The sequence below is a fragment of the Schistocerca nitens genome, chromosome 3 (genome assembly GCF_023898315.1).
Source record: "Schistocerca nitens isolate TAMUIC-IGC-003100 chromosome 3, iqSchNite1.1, whole genome shotgun sequence".
NCBI classification, from domain to species: Eukaryota; Metazoa; Arthropoda; class Insecta; order Orthoptera; family Acrididae; genus Schistocerca; species Schistocerca nitens.
Window position 1 is genome coordinate 828,927,828 of NC_064616.1, and position 16,389 is coordinate 828,944,216.

The window sequence follows — 16,389 nt, forward strand, 5'->3', positions numbered from 1 at the left end:
GTACTGATTCTGACAGAATTGCCAAACTCTTAGTGGAGCATTATGCTTAGAGTTCCACTTCCACAAATTACTCACTGGCCTTCTGCTCCCTGAAAGGCCGGTTGGAACGTCGGAGCCTTTCATTCCATACACTCCACCCCGAATCATACAATACTCCATTCAGTGAGTGGGAATTCCAAAGTGCCCTAGCAGCTTGCCCTGATATGGCTCCCAGGCTGGATCGCATCCACTATCAGATGCTCAAACACCTCTCGGTGAACTGCCAGTGACGCCTCCCAGACCTTCTCAACCATATCTGGGTTGAGGGTGAGTTCCCATCAGAAAGGCAGAAAAGCATCGTCATCCTCGTGTTGAAACCTTGCCCAATGTAAAGTCCCGAGTGACTGGAAAAAAGCGCAGGTGACACCTGTATATAAGAAGGGTAGAAGGACGGATCCTCAAAATTACAGACCAATATCCTTAATATCGGTTTGTTGCAGGATTCTCGAACATATTCTCAGTTCGAATATAATTAATTTCCTTGAGACAGAGAAGTTACTGTCCATGCATCAGCATGGCTTTAGAAAGCACCACAACTCGCCCTTTTTTCACATGATGTCTTGCAAACCATGGATTGAGGGTATCAGACGGATGCCATATTCCTTGACTTGGGGAAAGCGTTTGACTCGGTGCCCCACTGCAGACTCCTGACTAAGGTACGAGCATATGGGATTGGTTCCCAAATATGTGAGTGGCTCGAAGACTTCTTAAGTAATAGAACCCAGTACGTTGTCCTCGATGGTGAGTGTTCATCGGAGGTGAGGGTATCATCTGGAGTGCCCCAGGGAAGTGTGGTAGGTCCTCTGTTGTTTTCTATCTACATAAATGATCTGTTGGATAGGGTGGACAGCAATGTGCGGCTGTTTGCTGATGACGCTGTGGTGTACAGGAAGATGTCGTTGAGTGACTGTAGGAGGATACAAGATGACTTGGACAGGATTTGTGATTGGTGTAAAGAATGGCAGCTAACTCTAAATATAGATAAAAAAAGAATCCAGTAATGTTAGAATACTCCATTAGTAGTGTAGTGCTTGACACAGTCATGTTAATTAAATATTTGGGCGTAACATTGCAGAGCGATATGAAGTGGGACAAGCATGTAATGGCGGTTGTGGGGAAGGCGGATAGTCATCTTGGGTTAATTGGTAGAATTTTGGGAAGATGTGGTTCATCTGTAAAGGAGACCACTTATAAAACACTAATACGACCTATTCTTGAGTACTGCTCGAGCGTTTGGGATCCCTATGAGGTTGGATTGAGGGAGGACATAGAAGCAATTCAGAGGCGGGCTGCTAGATTTGTTACTGGTAGGTTTGATCATCATGCGAGTGTTACGGAAATGCTTCAGAAACTCTGGTGAGAGTCTGTAGAGGAAAGGAGGCATTCTTTTCGTGAATCGCTACTGAGGAAATTTAGAGAACCAGCATTTGTGGCTGACTGCAGTACAATTTTACTGCCGCCAACTTACATTTCGCAGAAAAATCAAAAAGATAAGATAAGAGAGATTAGGGCTTGTACAGAGGCATATAGGCAGTCATTTTTCCCTCGTTCTTTTTGGTAGTGGAACAGGGAGAGGAGATGGTAGTTGTGGTACGAGGTACCCTCCACCACACACCGTATGGTGGATTTTGGAGTATGTATGTAGATGTAGAAGGACACTCTGGAGGTGGACAGCTACCGCCCCATTAGCCTCACCAGTGTTCCGTGCAAGTTGCTCGAACCCATGGTGAGCCGCAGGTTGAGTTGGCTACTTGACTCTCAGGGCCTTCTGGCTCCGTTCCAGGGTGGGTTCCATAAGGGCCGCTATGCCACTGATAATCTGGTCTGCCTGGAGGCTGACATCCGTATGGCATTTGCCCACTCTCAGCATCTGGTTGCTGGCTTTTTTAAACATGCGGAGGGCATACAATACAACATGGCAACATCATATCCTCACCACGCTTCATGGGTGGGGTCTTAGGGGCCTGCTCCCAATTTTTATTCAAAATTTACTGTAACTCCATTCCTTCCACGTGCAAGTTGGTCCCTCCCATAGTTCCTCTCAAGTCCAGGAGAATGGGGTCCCGCAAGGCTCTGTCTTTAGTGTCTGCGTGTTTTTAGTTGCTATCAATAGGCTCGCTGCAGCTGTGGGAATGTCCGTGGCTTCTTTTTATGCTGATGACTTTTGCCTGTACTATAGCTCCATTGGCATTGTGGGTGATGAATGGCAGCTGCAGGACGCTATCCGCAAGGCACAATCTTGGGCCATTTTGGGCGGCTTCCAGTTTTCGGCCGCTAAGACTTGCATGCATTTCTGCCGGCATCGCACTGTTCACCCTGATCCATGGCTTTATCTTGACGGTGAACCTCTTGCACATCAGTTTTTGGGATTGCTTTTTGATGCCTGGTTGACTTGGCTCACTCATATTTGGCAGCTTAAACAAACATGCTGGCAGCATCTTAACGCTCTACGTTGCTTGATTCTCATGAGCTGGGGTGCCAATTGGTCTGCCCTTCTACGAATTTACCAGGCATTGATTCAGTCCCATCTCAATTATGGGAGCCTGGCTTACAGTTCGGCATCGCCTTCCGCGTTGCGGTTGCTTGACCCCATACTTCACTGCAGGATCCAACTCACAACTGGTACTTTCAACACAAGCACTGTAAACAGCGTCATTGTGGAGGCTGGTGTCCCTCCATTGCAGATCCGGCGCCAATGACTACTGGCCGCTTATGTTTGTAGCTTGCCAGGGAATCCAAATTACCATCTCCAGTTCCCCAACTCGGTCGTCCATCTTATAGAACAGCGGCCCCGGTCAGGTTGTATGATCACGGTTCGCATCCCGGCTCTTCTCTCTGGGCTTGAGTCTTTCCCTCTCCCACCTCTTTTCCAGGCCCATCTACATCTATCTACCCCTGTGGTCTGTGCCCCGCCCGTGCCTTCAACTGGATTTGGCACAAGGCCCAAAAGACTCAGTCCCTCCTGAGGCCCTATACTGATGCTTTCTTTCCATCCTTGGCGCATTTCCTAGCTCTGCCGTAATCTTTACCGATGGTTTGATGGTTGCTGGTCAGGTTGAGTATGCTTTTACTCTTGGGGAACAATGCGCATTGCTGAAGGCTGCAGTGTTTTCACTGCAGAGCTTGTCGCCATCTATCCGCTCCTGCTCATGTGAGTCCTTCGTTATCTGTAGTGACTTCCTGAGCAATTTATGAGCTATCGACCAGTGTTTTTCTCGTTCTTGTCTGGTGATGGCTATCCAGGAGTCCCTCCATACTCTTGCCCGTTGCGGCCACTCCGTGGTCTTTGTGTGGACCCCGGATCATGTCGGCATCCTGGATAATGAACGGGTTGACACACTGGCCAAACAAGCTGTCGATGCACTGGCCCTGGAGATTGGCCATTTGGAGTATGATCTCCAGTCAGTTTTGCATCCTTGGTACCTGGAGTGATGAATGGCGCATCCTGCCTTCACCCAACAAACTTCTGGTCATCAAGGAGACTACCGGTGTGTGGCGATCCTCCTTGCGGGCCTCTCGCAAGGGCTCATTTGTACTCTGCCGGCTATGCATCGTCCACACCTGGCTGACGCATGGTTATTTGTTGCACCGTGAGGACCCACCTCTCTGTCACTGTGGTTCAGGGTTGACAGTGGTCCACATTTTGTTGGACTGTCCGCGTTTAACTGCACTCAGGCAGATGTTTTTGCTGCCTGATACGCTCCCTGCACTTTTAATGGATGATGCTGCAACGACAGGCTTAGTTTTGGGTTTTATTCGAGCAGTGGGCTTTTATCGCTCAATTTGAGGGTTTGTCTGTCTTGTGCATTGCGTCTGGCCTTTGGCCTACGGTTTTAAATTGGGATTTTTAGTGTGTCTCTTGGTGGTTGGCTTTTCCTTTCTTTGTTTCCATGGTCGGCCAACCACTGTGACACTGTGTGCTTTTAATTCCTCTTGTCTGGTCTTTGTCTGTGTCTTTCTTGTTCTGTGTCATTCCTTGTCATCTATGTTGCTTGTTTTTCTTCCTTGTGGGTGATTCATGATCGTGGAAAAAGGGAGCGATGGCCTTTGTGGTCTGGTCCCTTCAACCCTCCACAAACTAACCAACCAACCAACCTACCTACCTACCTTCTCCTGATCTTTCCTTCTAAAATTATAGTAGCCACTTCATTTCCCACTTCATTTTGGACAAGATTCATTACTCTTGTTGGGGTCGAAAGTGGGTGAGTGGTCCTACCTCTTTTGTCGTGATCCACATACAGTCTCTCATACTTTCTATACTTTTGTGGAGAATTCTGCTCTTGATGATTCAGTCTAAAATTCTGTAGGCAACTGTCAATCATTTGTCCTGCCAAGTGGCATTTGGTCTGAAACGACACCCAGTAGTGCCCAGCTGTATGATTTGGTTTACCTCAGTGTTTACATTGCACATTGTTTACAAAAACATGGTGTGGCCCATTACTGTGCAGTGGAGTGGAAACAACCCTCCCAGCCTTCTCGTGCAACAAGGTTGCAACATGCAGTGAAGTTGGTTAGGCTACCTTCACCTCACAATCTATTTGTGGGCGTATACCCTTAATGAATACATCAGTAGGATGAGATTTAGCCTTCTCAATCATCACCTCATTGTGTGTAGCATTCCATCCAAACATGCATGAGCGATGCTATGCAGTTTGTATTCAAACTGCAAAAGCTTCAAAATCTGTGAATAGTGTTATGCTAAACTGTTTGCCAGGACTTCAAATTTTACTGCATCTCATAATGCATCAACGGATTATACCTGCTTGTGTGTGTTTCCTGGCAATTTTAGCTTTGTTGCAAACAACAGGAACTCGTACAGCCAGGAACACACATTACTAATGTCACATATGTTTCTCAAAAATATGTGCATATTATCATCAGGTTTTCAAGAAAAGAAAGAAAGGGGGGGGGGGGTGATAAAGGTGACCACAGCTAAACTATTGATCACATGTGGAGGTAACATTTTGGCTTGGAGAGACGAAGATTCCTATTTTAATTTGTGTTGCTCAACAGAGAGACAACCAGTCAGCACTACTTATGTCTAAACTTGACCTCTTCCGCACTAGTCACATCCATTCTAGGGACCTCCGTATCGGCCTCTCTAGGGTCCTCTAACATGATATTTCTGAGTGTGTTTCTTCTCTTTAGTACCTCTAGTTCTAAATTTAACTCATTCCTATAGTCCTACATTTTTAGCCATCAGTCTATGTACTTGTTTCTGGGATGCCCTAAAGGGATCCATTGTATTGTCCTCTACATTTAATAAACAAAACCATTTGGCTGGAAACAAGTGTGTCCTACATCTTAAACACTCTGTAGGAAAGTTGTAATGTTCTCATTTGGTTTTGCCAAAAAAGTAAGGATGAAAGGTACTGCAAGGAAACTGCTTGCTGTGGTTGGTACAGGTACCACAGAACTAGCTGCAGAGGTCCCTGAGGAACTTGAAGTAGTCTGTGAAGCTTTCTGCTCAGCTTCACATGTTCACACTAGTTCCTTACTCTGTTTCTGTCACTCTGTTTTTCTGAGGGTGAGTCTATTAACTTGTTCAGCTATTGCATTGATAGAGACCTCTTGGTCACCTCTTGTTCGCATTGACGACACTTTGAACAGTGGACGTTACATTTCAGATGTGTTACGACCCATGGCTCTACCCTTCATTCGATCCCTACGAAACCCTACGTTTCAGCAGGATAATGCATGACCGAATGTTGCAGGTCCTGTATGGGCCTTTGTGGATACAAATCGACTGCTGCCCTGGCCACCACATTCTCCAGATCTCTCACCAACTGAAAATGACTGGTCAATGGTGGCCGAGCAACTGGCTCGTCACAATACGCCAATCACTACTGTTAATGAACTGTGGTATTGTGTTGAAGCTGCATGGGCACCTGTACCTGTTTGACTCAATGCCCAGGCGTATCAAGGCCGTTATTACTGCCAGAGGTGGTGGTTCTGGGTACTGATTTCTCAGGATCCATGCATCCAAATTGCTTGAAAATGTAATCACATGTCAGTTCTAGTATAATATATTTGTCCAATGAATACCCATTTATCATCTGCATTTCTTCTTGGTGTAGCAATTTTAATGGCCAGTGGTGTACTAAGAAAAATGACAGTCAATGAGAGAGGCTACTGAGTGTGTTACAAATTGAACTAAGTTGAACAGCTCCTTAGTATGCTTCCTGCAGTGTTATCAGCGGCAATTTATATTGTACTGTTGTACATCAGTGAGCTACTGCAATTGTATTGATTTTTTCATAGACATTTTCTTTTTTGTGACTACTTATATTGTTTCTCAATCCTTTACAGCAATGGGATTGGCATATGCGGATATTTGTGACATGCTACTGGAACTGTGTGTTACTGAATTGGAAGATGTAGCAAGTAACACATTTTCATTACATATGGCTCCAAAACCAGTTGTTCAAGAAAGTAGTCATCCATATATTGATGATGCTACACTTACTGGACATGTGAAGATACCAGGTATGTTGCTGTTATTTTTTTCTGGCAGTGTCCTAATTGTCAAGTAGTTTTGTAATAATTCCATTGAATTGTGTTCTCTCAGTGTGTATCTACACATACAACACTACTCTGCAATTCAAATCCAAGTGCTTGGCAGATTGTCCATCGAACCACTTTCAGACTATTTCTCGATTGTTGCACTCTTGAATAGGACATGGGAAAAATGAACACGTAAATCTTTCTGTGTGAACTCTGATTTCACTTATTTTATTATGATGGTCATTTCTCCCTGTGTGGGAGTGAGTTAGCAAAATATTTTCACATTCAGAGGAAAAAGTTGGTGATTGAAATTTTGTGAAAAGATCTCACTGCAACGAAAAACGCCTTTGTTTTAGTGATTGCCACCCCAGTTTGTGAATCATATCTGTCGTCTGCCGGCTCCACATTGGCCATACGTGGCTAACGCATGGTTACCTACTTCACCACGAGGACCAACCTCAGCATCGCTGTGGCTCCCAGTCGTCCACCTATTGTTGGACTGCCCACTTTTGGCCGCCGTGCGGCAGACTTTTAACTTTCCCAGCACCCTGCCTTCAGTGTTGGGAGGCAATGCCTCCACAGCAACTTTAGATTACGTTTTATCCATGAGAGTGGGTTTTATACTTCTATCTAGGTTTTAGCGCATCTCTTTTTTCCCTCTGTGTCCTCCACCCTAGTGCTTTTAGGGTGGAAGTTTTAATGTATTGCAGAGTGGCTGGCTTTCCCTTTTTATTCTGTAATCTGCTTTCATGTTTTACTTTCTTCTGTGTCTAGCATCTCTCTGTTGTTTTCTTGTCCTCTTTTGTTCCTTTTAGTGTTCCCTTTGTTCTTGTGGCTTTTTCTTTCTTTCCGTTTTGTGTTATAAGTTTCGTCTGTTTTATGCTCACACTTGTGGCATTGTTTTATTTTTACCAAGGGACCAATAACCTTGTAGTTTGGTCCCTTCTCCCACCTCTAAACCAACCACCAACCATATCTGTGACACTCGCCCCCCTATTTCACAATAATACAAAATGAGCTACTCTTCTGTAAGGATCGCATGCCATGCAAAAATACTCAAGAAGATGATGGAGAAGTGTAGTGTAGGCAGTCTCTTTTGTAGATTTGTTGGATCTTCTATGTGCTTGGTCAATAAAACAGTCTTTAGCTCGCCTTCCCTACAACATTTTTATGTGATGGATCGGATGTAATTAATGTAATTTATTGTATGACTGAAATTTAATGGATTCTTTTTGAGAGATACTTGTTAGCATTCATTGTGCCAGATCCATTTTGTTCCTTCACAGTTTGTGAAGCGTTTCAGTTATGGATGCTGCTTGTGGAATGAATTTTCTGTAGTAATTGATTTGGCCTACAACAGCATATAATTGCTTGAGAACATTGGGAGATGGAAGATATTGAATTGCTTCAAAGTGTTACAGTGTTGGTCTGGTACCTTGTTGTGGCAGAATGTGTCCTAAGTATTGGGCTTCTTGTTGCAAAAATATGCACTTTTCCTTGTTATGTTTTATATTGGCTGCTTGTAAAATCTAAAATATACATTTCTAATTACATAATAGCTCTTCAGGAGTTTACCAAGAGATTTTATCCAGGTTGTTCACGGGCTTACAAGTTTTCATAATTAATGTTCTAAGTATCACTGGAACAGGCTTGGTGTAATGTTAATCCCAAATGGAAATATTTGTATTGATGAAGTCCAAATGGAGTATTTATGAGACATATCTTTCTGTTTCCTCATCCAATCATATTTGTAAGTAGGTCTCATTTAAATTTAATTTTGCAAAGTATACCCCACAAACTAATTTAGACATTAATTCTTTCAGTTTTGGAATTTGATATGAATCTGTTATTGATTTCAAATGGACTGTTGCCTTAAAATCACTGCAAATTCTCAGTGTTTCATTAGGTTTTGGTACCACCAAGATTGGCAGTGACTGGCATAGCCCATTGGCTACTCGTAATTGATTCTATAATGCTACTGTGTTGCAGGCAATCTAGTTCTTGTGTCACCTCGTCCTCTAATGAAAATGGAATATTGTATGCTTTACAGAGTTTTGGCAAGGCATTTGACATCAACTTGATGTATTATTTGTACTTTTTAATGCTAGATTTTGCTTCAGAAGAAATGATACCATAGTTAGGCAATAGCTTTTACAGCTCTTCGTTAGGGACATCAGTGTGAATCTGATTCGCACCTTCATGGATTGTGAAGCCAAGTTTATCGAATAAATTAAGACGCAGTAAATTTGTTGCTCTGTGCAAATCTAGTACTACAATTTTGGCCTGTTCTGTAAATTGCTTCTGTGCAATACCTGTTATGAACTGATGTTTGATGGGTATTTGTTGCCAGTGTAGCTAAATAGTGAATTTTATAATTTGGTTAGTTTTGGTAATCCCTATTTTTTGTATGCTTACAGATTAATTAAAGAAACTGAATAGCTTTGTCAATAAGAGACTTTAAGAGTACTTTATTTACTCTGGGTGTCACAGATGAAGCCTTATCATTAGCTGAAAAGACTTTTTTTCCCCCCATCAGATTTTATTTCTTTGCACATGTTTGCTTTGAAGATAATTTGCAGAACCAGTATTTTTATTATGAGTTGCATTCATGTGCTTTAGTGCTATATTGCTTTGTGTTGCACACTTAAGATTTATGAGCTTTCTTTTTGCAGCACCTGCATTATACATTTCTGGAGAAATAGGCTTCGCACTTGGGATTAATAGTACAGTGTGCATATGATCATAATTTAACCCTATGAGATCTGTTTATGAGATGCTGTTGTCTGTTTGTACTTTGTGACAGTCGTGCAAGGTTGTGCTCACGCCCTGTGCATGCAGGTTGTTTTCGATTCATCGTGAAAACACTAGCATCATTGAACTGACATGCATCAGCCGAGGCAAGCATTTGTTCATGCACCCAGTTTAAAGGCAGACATTCCTGCAATGATGGGTTAGTCAAACTAAGAAAGACTTTAGAGTAAATTTCTTTATTTCCATATATGATCACAAATTTGTTAGGTCCTCAGACTGCCAGTTTCATTCAGCACTGACCATCTTCAGATCTGAAGCAAAACATGGGAAAAACACTAATACAACCAGTGAATTGTCTACAGCTTAAAACAATAAAACAGGCATAATGAAAAGTATTACTGATGTACCTGTGAAAATTATGTGCATTATATATAATGATGCATACCTGTTTTAAAAACATATCCTAATATAATGGATCCATAGTGGTATTGTCCGTCCAAAGAGAACTTCATTGTGTTATGTTGAGCATATTACTCTCATGTTTTCTTGTCGATTCTCTGTGTATGCACTATATTTCATTAACTAGATAATCCTGTTAATTGAATGGAGCAGTGTTTTATCATTCTTTTCTTGGAATGGCTTGTCACAGGGTATGAGGCCCCTCTAACCTCTGTTTTGCTTATGCGGCATTCTGACAGGCACACCAACAAAGGATGCTGATTACTCACTATGGTCTGTTTTCATTCATTTGGCATCTTTATTCTTTTTATATTATTCTGTGTACTGTTTAAGCTTGTTCTTATGTATATTGTGGTGTCACTGCCAGACACCACACTTGCTAGGTGGTAGCTTAAATCGGCCGCGGTCCATTAGTACATGTCGGACCCGTGTGTCGCCACTGTGTGATCGCAGACCGAGCGCCACCACACGGCAGGTCTCGAGAGACGTACGAGAACTCGCCCAGTTGTACGACGACATTGCTAGCGACTATACGGACGAAGCCATTTCTCTCATTTGCCGAGAGACAGAATAGCCTTCAGCTAAATTAATGGCTACGACTTAGCAAGGCGCCATTAGCCTTAAATAGCTTGTATATAAAGAGTCACTTGTATCGCCACAATCTCCAGATGTCTCATCAAGAACGATGTATACAAGGATGTATTAAAAGTTAAGTATATTCCAAAGATACGTATTTTCTTTATCACATTCATTAAGTCTCCTGTTTCAGCCTCACTCCATCCTTCGTGAGTTAGCGCGTGCATCTTGGCCGCCTCTTTCAATTAGTGTGCGTAGTGTTGGCAAGTCTGCCGACACTACATATATCATTATATCTTTATCTAAAATTAGCCACAAGAGCATTTCAAAAGTATTGCCACTTAACTATTTCCTTTTTAAGAATCTAACTTTTGTCATGTTTTTAATTTATTGCCTTTTATCACTATAATGATGTACACACCAGGTAAACCCATTACAGACTTTACTGATTGTATTCTTCTTTTTATTCCATATCATACAATTATATGATTGAAAAATATGTGTATGCATACAGTAGTGACATATAACGATAGTAGAACACAAACATTTTGTGGCTACTGTAGAGCAGTTTGTTATGAATACTGGCACTGTTAACAAGGTGACTGTAGTATATATCATATTTTACATATATGTGATGATGCTAAGCTGATTTTGTGTTTATCTTTGCCACTACCATTCCAATATATTAGGACATGTTTTTAAAACAGGTATGCCTCATAATATTTAAAGTGCATAATTTTCACATATGTGTCAGTGACACTTTCCATTATGGCCTACTTTATTGTTTTAAACTGTAGGGAATCTGCTAGTTGTAACTATGCTTTTCCCATGTTTTGCTACGGATATGAAGATGGTCATTGCTCGCCAAAACTGGTAGTCTGAGGAACTAACGAATTTGTGATCACAACTTTCTCAATCACCATTCTTAATTTGCGGCCCTGCTGCAGTTTGTAAGAAAAACTTTCTTTAATTTACATCAGGAGAGTTCATTATGAGCATGTAATAAATGAGAGTATTAGTGTAAAACTTTTCACATTTCTTATTTTTGCATAGAAATTTGCAATCTCTAGTGAGCCTTTCTAATTGTAATACCTACTCTTTGTAACTATGATTGGATTTTTTTAAAACACTGGAAAAATTTATGCCTGGCTGCTGCTATGTGCACGTGAACTTTAAAATAAGATTATAGCTTATCTTTAATTTCTCTATTGTATCTCAAATTTAAAAATTTATTTGCCAATTTTAACAAGAAGTTTAGCTTTAACTGAACATCACATGATAATTCGTGAGTAATGAAAGTCATTCCAGTCTCGATACATAGCTTGGCCAGGATTCTGTCTTCTGATAGAAATCCAGAAATGGTGGTGGTGGTATGATAAAATTTTGTAGAACATTTTCAGTTCTTGTTTTATAGCAAGGTTTTATAGCATCAACAGCAGTGTGGGCTGCAATAAGTCTGACTGAACCATTTCTGAGACATGAAATAGTGAACAGTACAAAAAATCTGAAATATCTTACTGGAAAGAAAATGGGGTTAGCACAGTATACAGAATATACAGAATGCCACACTATGGTGAATCTATTGCATTGCCAGAGAAGTTTCACTTTCACTGTTTATCTCATCGCCAGAATTTATTCTCTTGTCCTTGTCACCAGGTTTTTATATGTTCCATTTTTCCTCAAAACCATGTTTTTACTGGCAGTCTCTTTTCTTCATTGCCAAGTTTTTATATTATATTCAGCAAAGATACTTGGTGTCAAACGTAAGTAGGTGGCAGGAAAGGATACCTATACCACCAAAAGTAGTTGCTATTATGAGGTGGCATGTTTGCACGCAGCAACTATGCAGCCTTGTCACAGGGCCAAATATGGTTAGGCAACAGATATACAAAAATACAGGGTGTTTAAAAGTCTTTACATGAAACTTCTAGGGATGGTAGATTGCATCCTGGGGAATAACTGTTGTCAGAGACTAAATATTCACTGGTGCTTCCTGACAACTCTAGGCATCTTTTTATTATATTCTCCAGCCCTGATGAGGTGTTACCAGACTAGCAGGGTCTACTAAATAAATGTGCTGCATCTGCATACTACCCAAGTAAATTGATAGAGTGATTTCTGACATGAAATGAATGAGTGTCTCTAAGTCGAGAAAGATATTTTATAAATTAAATTTTGCTCTGCATGCCCACTTTCATGCAGAGCAAATGACTGGATTATATGGCAACACAGATTAGGGACAGTTTACAATAATTTATTAAAAGAGATATTACACTATTTAAATTTAGTATGTGTGGCAGTAGTTTAAAGTACACATTCACTGCTCTGTCTTTAACTCTAGTCTAATCCTGAATCCAGTGAATGATAACTACAATCCCTTGTAGAATATCCAGTTAGGCTGTTCTTGGCAGTGACTATAGACATGGTTCTGATGCAGTCTTGAATTGCTATTGATACTCCAGATACTGTTGATGATACTGACTTGAATGGAGCCATGTGTCAGCTTATATCTGTGTTTGTCAGATTTATGTACACTTTGCAACTATGGCAGAAGCATAAATAGTACGTTTTGTGTGTGTCCTCTATGGTTCATAACTATGTCGCATCTCTGTAGGCTCGCTTTGCCGCATAGCACCCTCTCTATGTGTGGCTGTGTCTCATATCCTGTAGTGAACACAGCACTCACCATTCCCCCATACTATTCTGAACTGGTAACTAGAAGTTTCCAGTTTGTAAGACCATTGAAGGAATTCTTAAAATGTAGCTGTTTCACAGTTGATATTTTGGTACACCATACTGATGTAGTTACAGTAGCTTTATGTACATTTCCTCTTTGCTGGCATCAGTGCCTTGGTACCTTGTGGGAAAAAAATGTTAATATTAGTGATTTATTGATGGGTAATGACTAAAAGTATCTAACCAAACCTGCTGCTTGTGAAACAATGTTCATCCACCAGAGCTTTTGTGCCTTTATTTGTAAGATAACCTTGTATTTCTTTTTCCCCAATGCAAAGTAATTTTTACATCATCAACACATTTAGAAAAGTCAATCAAATCTGGTACTTTATTTGATCAAGTTTAGCCACTGATTGTTTTAGTGATGTATGTATGTCGTACATGTGCTATCTTTATTTCCAGTGTGTTTATTCTATATGTGTGTCACTTTTTGGTGCTCATTTATGGAAACAAACTTAAAAAGAAAGAGATTTAAAGTTAAATTCATGAAATCAAGAACTCACTTTAGGATTTCAGTATTTTGATCTCATTACTTGATACTTTTTCTTCTTCATTTAGTTTCATCCTACTTTATTATAAATATTTAACAGACTCAAAATTGGTATCCTCCATTATATAGTAAGACACATTTGTTCTTCAGAGTTTGAACTGCATAACTGTAATGAAATTCAGTTATTTTTGAACAGTTTGTTATAAACAATACAAATGTTCAAAAATAACTAACAGCATCAACAATAAATTGTAAGTGAAACACATCGTAGAATAGCTTTATTAACATTTCAAGTTCACAGAGTTATTTGTGAAAATTGCCAACAGGGAGAAAGGACAAAATGTGTAGTTATCCTTGTCTTCTGGCAGTTCTTGAAGTAAATAAGCCTGAGGATTCATCCAAAATACAAAGAAAGGGTTTTCGATATAGCACTTAAAAAGGAAAGAAACAACAATTAGAATATTTCTCTCTCTCTTATCAATACAGATAACATCTCAAGACATTTCTCACATGATTGATCATCTTTCAATGTTGGTGGATCACAAATCTTTTCTGTTATGTCCATTTGTAATTTTAGGTAGATGTTAATAAGTGTTATAAGAACAACAACTGTATTTATTTTCAACCTGTTATTGCCTGTAGTATAATATTCTAGAGTTATCATAATAACATGCAATTGTGATTCATGAACTTCACATTTGGCTGTATCTCTGTATGTATAGGCCCTTCTTGGCATACATTGTTAACAAAATGAACTGAAAAGGAATTGCATCATTTATTCAGTGAGCACAATTTTTAAAGAAATTACTTGGAAATCACTGTTCTGATCATTGAACAGAAAACGAGCATTGTTTTTTCATGCCAAGTTTGCGATAGTCTTCCAATAATAAAAAACGTGACGGGTGTACTTCTTTGAGGTCTAAGTTGAAAGGCTTCTGCTGAGCACTTGTTATCTTTATTTGCTGTAAGAATTACTTGCAGCAATAACAGGGCTGTAATTTAGTATATCCATCTGTACCCATGAGAGAGAGAGAGAGAGAGAGAGAGAGAGAGAGAGAGGGAGGGGGGGGGGGCATACCACATTGTCACGAATAGTTATTTTGTCTGCTACAAAGTTTTTTTTAATCATGCTGCTTTCTTTTGGGTTATTCATTTTGTGTGGACTAAAATATAAATAACTGATCAAATTCATGGTGCTTCTTTTATATACACTTGGCTAGATGATCTCCAATCAAAAAACTAACTTCTCATTTTTAAGAAAATCATTTCACAGTCTTCCTTTGCATGTTTTTATGTATTTGTTTCATGTTCACAAACTATCCTAATGTTGTACTTGTCTTTAAAGGTGCCAAAGGCCTGCGTGTGGAATTTGACAGAAAGTGTTCCACAGAAAGAAGACATGATCCTCTAACAATAATGGATGGAACTGGAAAGACAGTTGCAGTACGCTCAGGTCGCGAATGGAGTGACTGGTCACCAGAAATTAGAATAACAGGTGATCATTTGTTGGTTTAGATAACATCCCTTAACCTTAGGGGTGGTTGAGAAGGAAGTAAGACAGGGTTGAGACCTATGACTGATGTTATTCAATCTGTATATTGAGCAAGCAGTAAATGAAACAAAAGAAAAATTTGGAGTAGAAATTAAAGTCCAGGGAGAAGAAATAAAAACTTTGAGGTTTGCCAGTGATGTAATTCTGCCAGACACAGCAAAGGCTTGGAAGAGCAATTAACCAAATGTACAGTATCTTGAAAGGAGGATGTAAGATGAACATCAACAAAAGCAAAGCGAGAACAATGGAATGTAGCTGAAGTAAATCAGGTGATGCTGAGGGAATTAGATTAGGAAATGGGACACTTAGACCAGTAAATAAGTTTTGCTATTTGGGAAGCAAAATAACAGGTGATGGTTGAAGTAGGGAGGATATAAAATGTAGACTGGCAATGACAAGAATAGCATTTCCAAAGCAGAGAAATTTGTAAACATCGAGTATAAATTTAAGTGTCAGGAAGTCCTTTCTGAAAGTATTTGTATGGAGTGTATAGAAGTGAAACATGGACGATAAACAGTTTAGACTACAAGAGAATAAAATCTTTTGAAATGTGGTGCTACAGAAGAATGCTGCAAATCAAAGGATAAGTTTAAACAAGCAATAAGAGAACTGCTATTAGAAACTCCTTCTTATTCAATCAGAGAATTTCTTTCAAATGAAAATAACTGAAGCAAACAGACATAGTACACTAAAAGAAAAATGTACACAGGTATAAAGAAAAAGAAAAAGTAAAATTTGTTAACTTTGTAACAGCATTGTTTTATCTAAAGATTTTGTTTCTCTACAGTATTATTGCTGTTAAATTTTTTTTTTTTATAAATGTAAACAAAATATGTGTGTGTGTGTGGGGGGTGGGGTGTGAGAGAGAGAGAGAGAGAGAGAGAGAGAGAGAGAGAGAGAGAGAGACATCTTGTTTGAGAATATTAGCTCATGCAGAAAGTTATAGCGAAATCTTCTGTTTACCATGACCATACCACTTCAATTTTGTCCATGTACAAAAAGCATCAATACAGGTTAATGCTCAGAAAAAATCCTGGGTAATGTGGGCTGTGAGCCTTATACCTTTGTATTCAGACTTCATAAATTTATCTAATTTTGTTTGTAGTGAACACATGAAATAATATGAATTTTTCAGAAAGTTTTTTCAAAGAGGAAATGTTAGAGAAGAAAATATTGTCTCTCCCATGTGTAACGTATTGTCTTATCTCGTGTGACTACACATTAAAATGGCTTTTTATGGCTGTGTCATAATCTCATGTCTAGACTCCCAACACTCAGGATA

The 16,389-nt window shown here is 39.8% G+C and overlaps 1 protein-coding gene across 1 annotated transcript in view; it reads left to right on the forward strand.

Moving 5' to 3' along the window:
* LOC126248847 (E3 ubiquitin-protein ligase HERC2) overlaps positions 1–16,389 on the forward strand; it is an 851,297-nt gene that overhangs the window by 601,067 nt on the left and 233,841 nt on the right. Inside the window, exons 62-63 of the mRNA XM_049950269.1 lie at positions 6,349–6,525; positions 14,901–15,050. Of these exons, the coding sequence (XP_049806226.1) occupies positions 6,349–6,525; positions 14,901–15,050 (327 nt within the window). The remainder of the gene's footprint in view (positions 1–6,348; positions 6,526–14,900; positions 15,051–16,389) is intronic.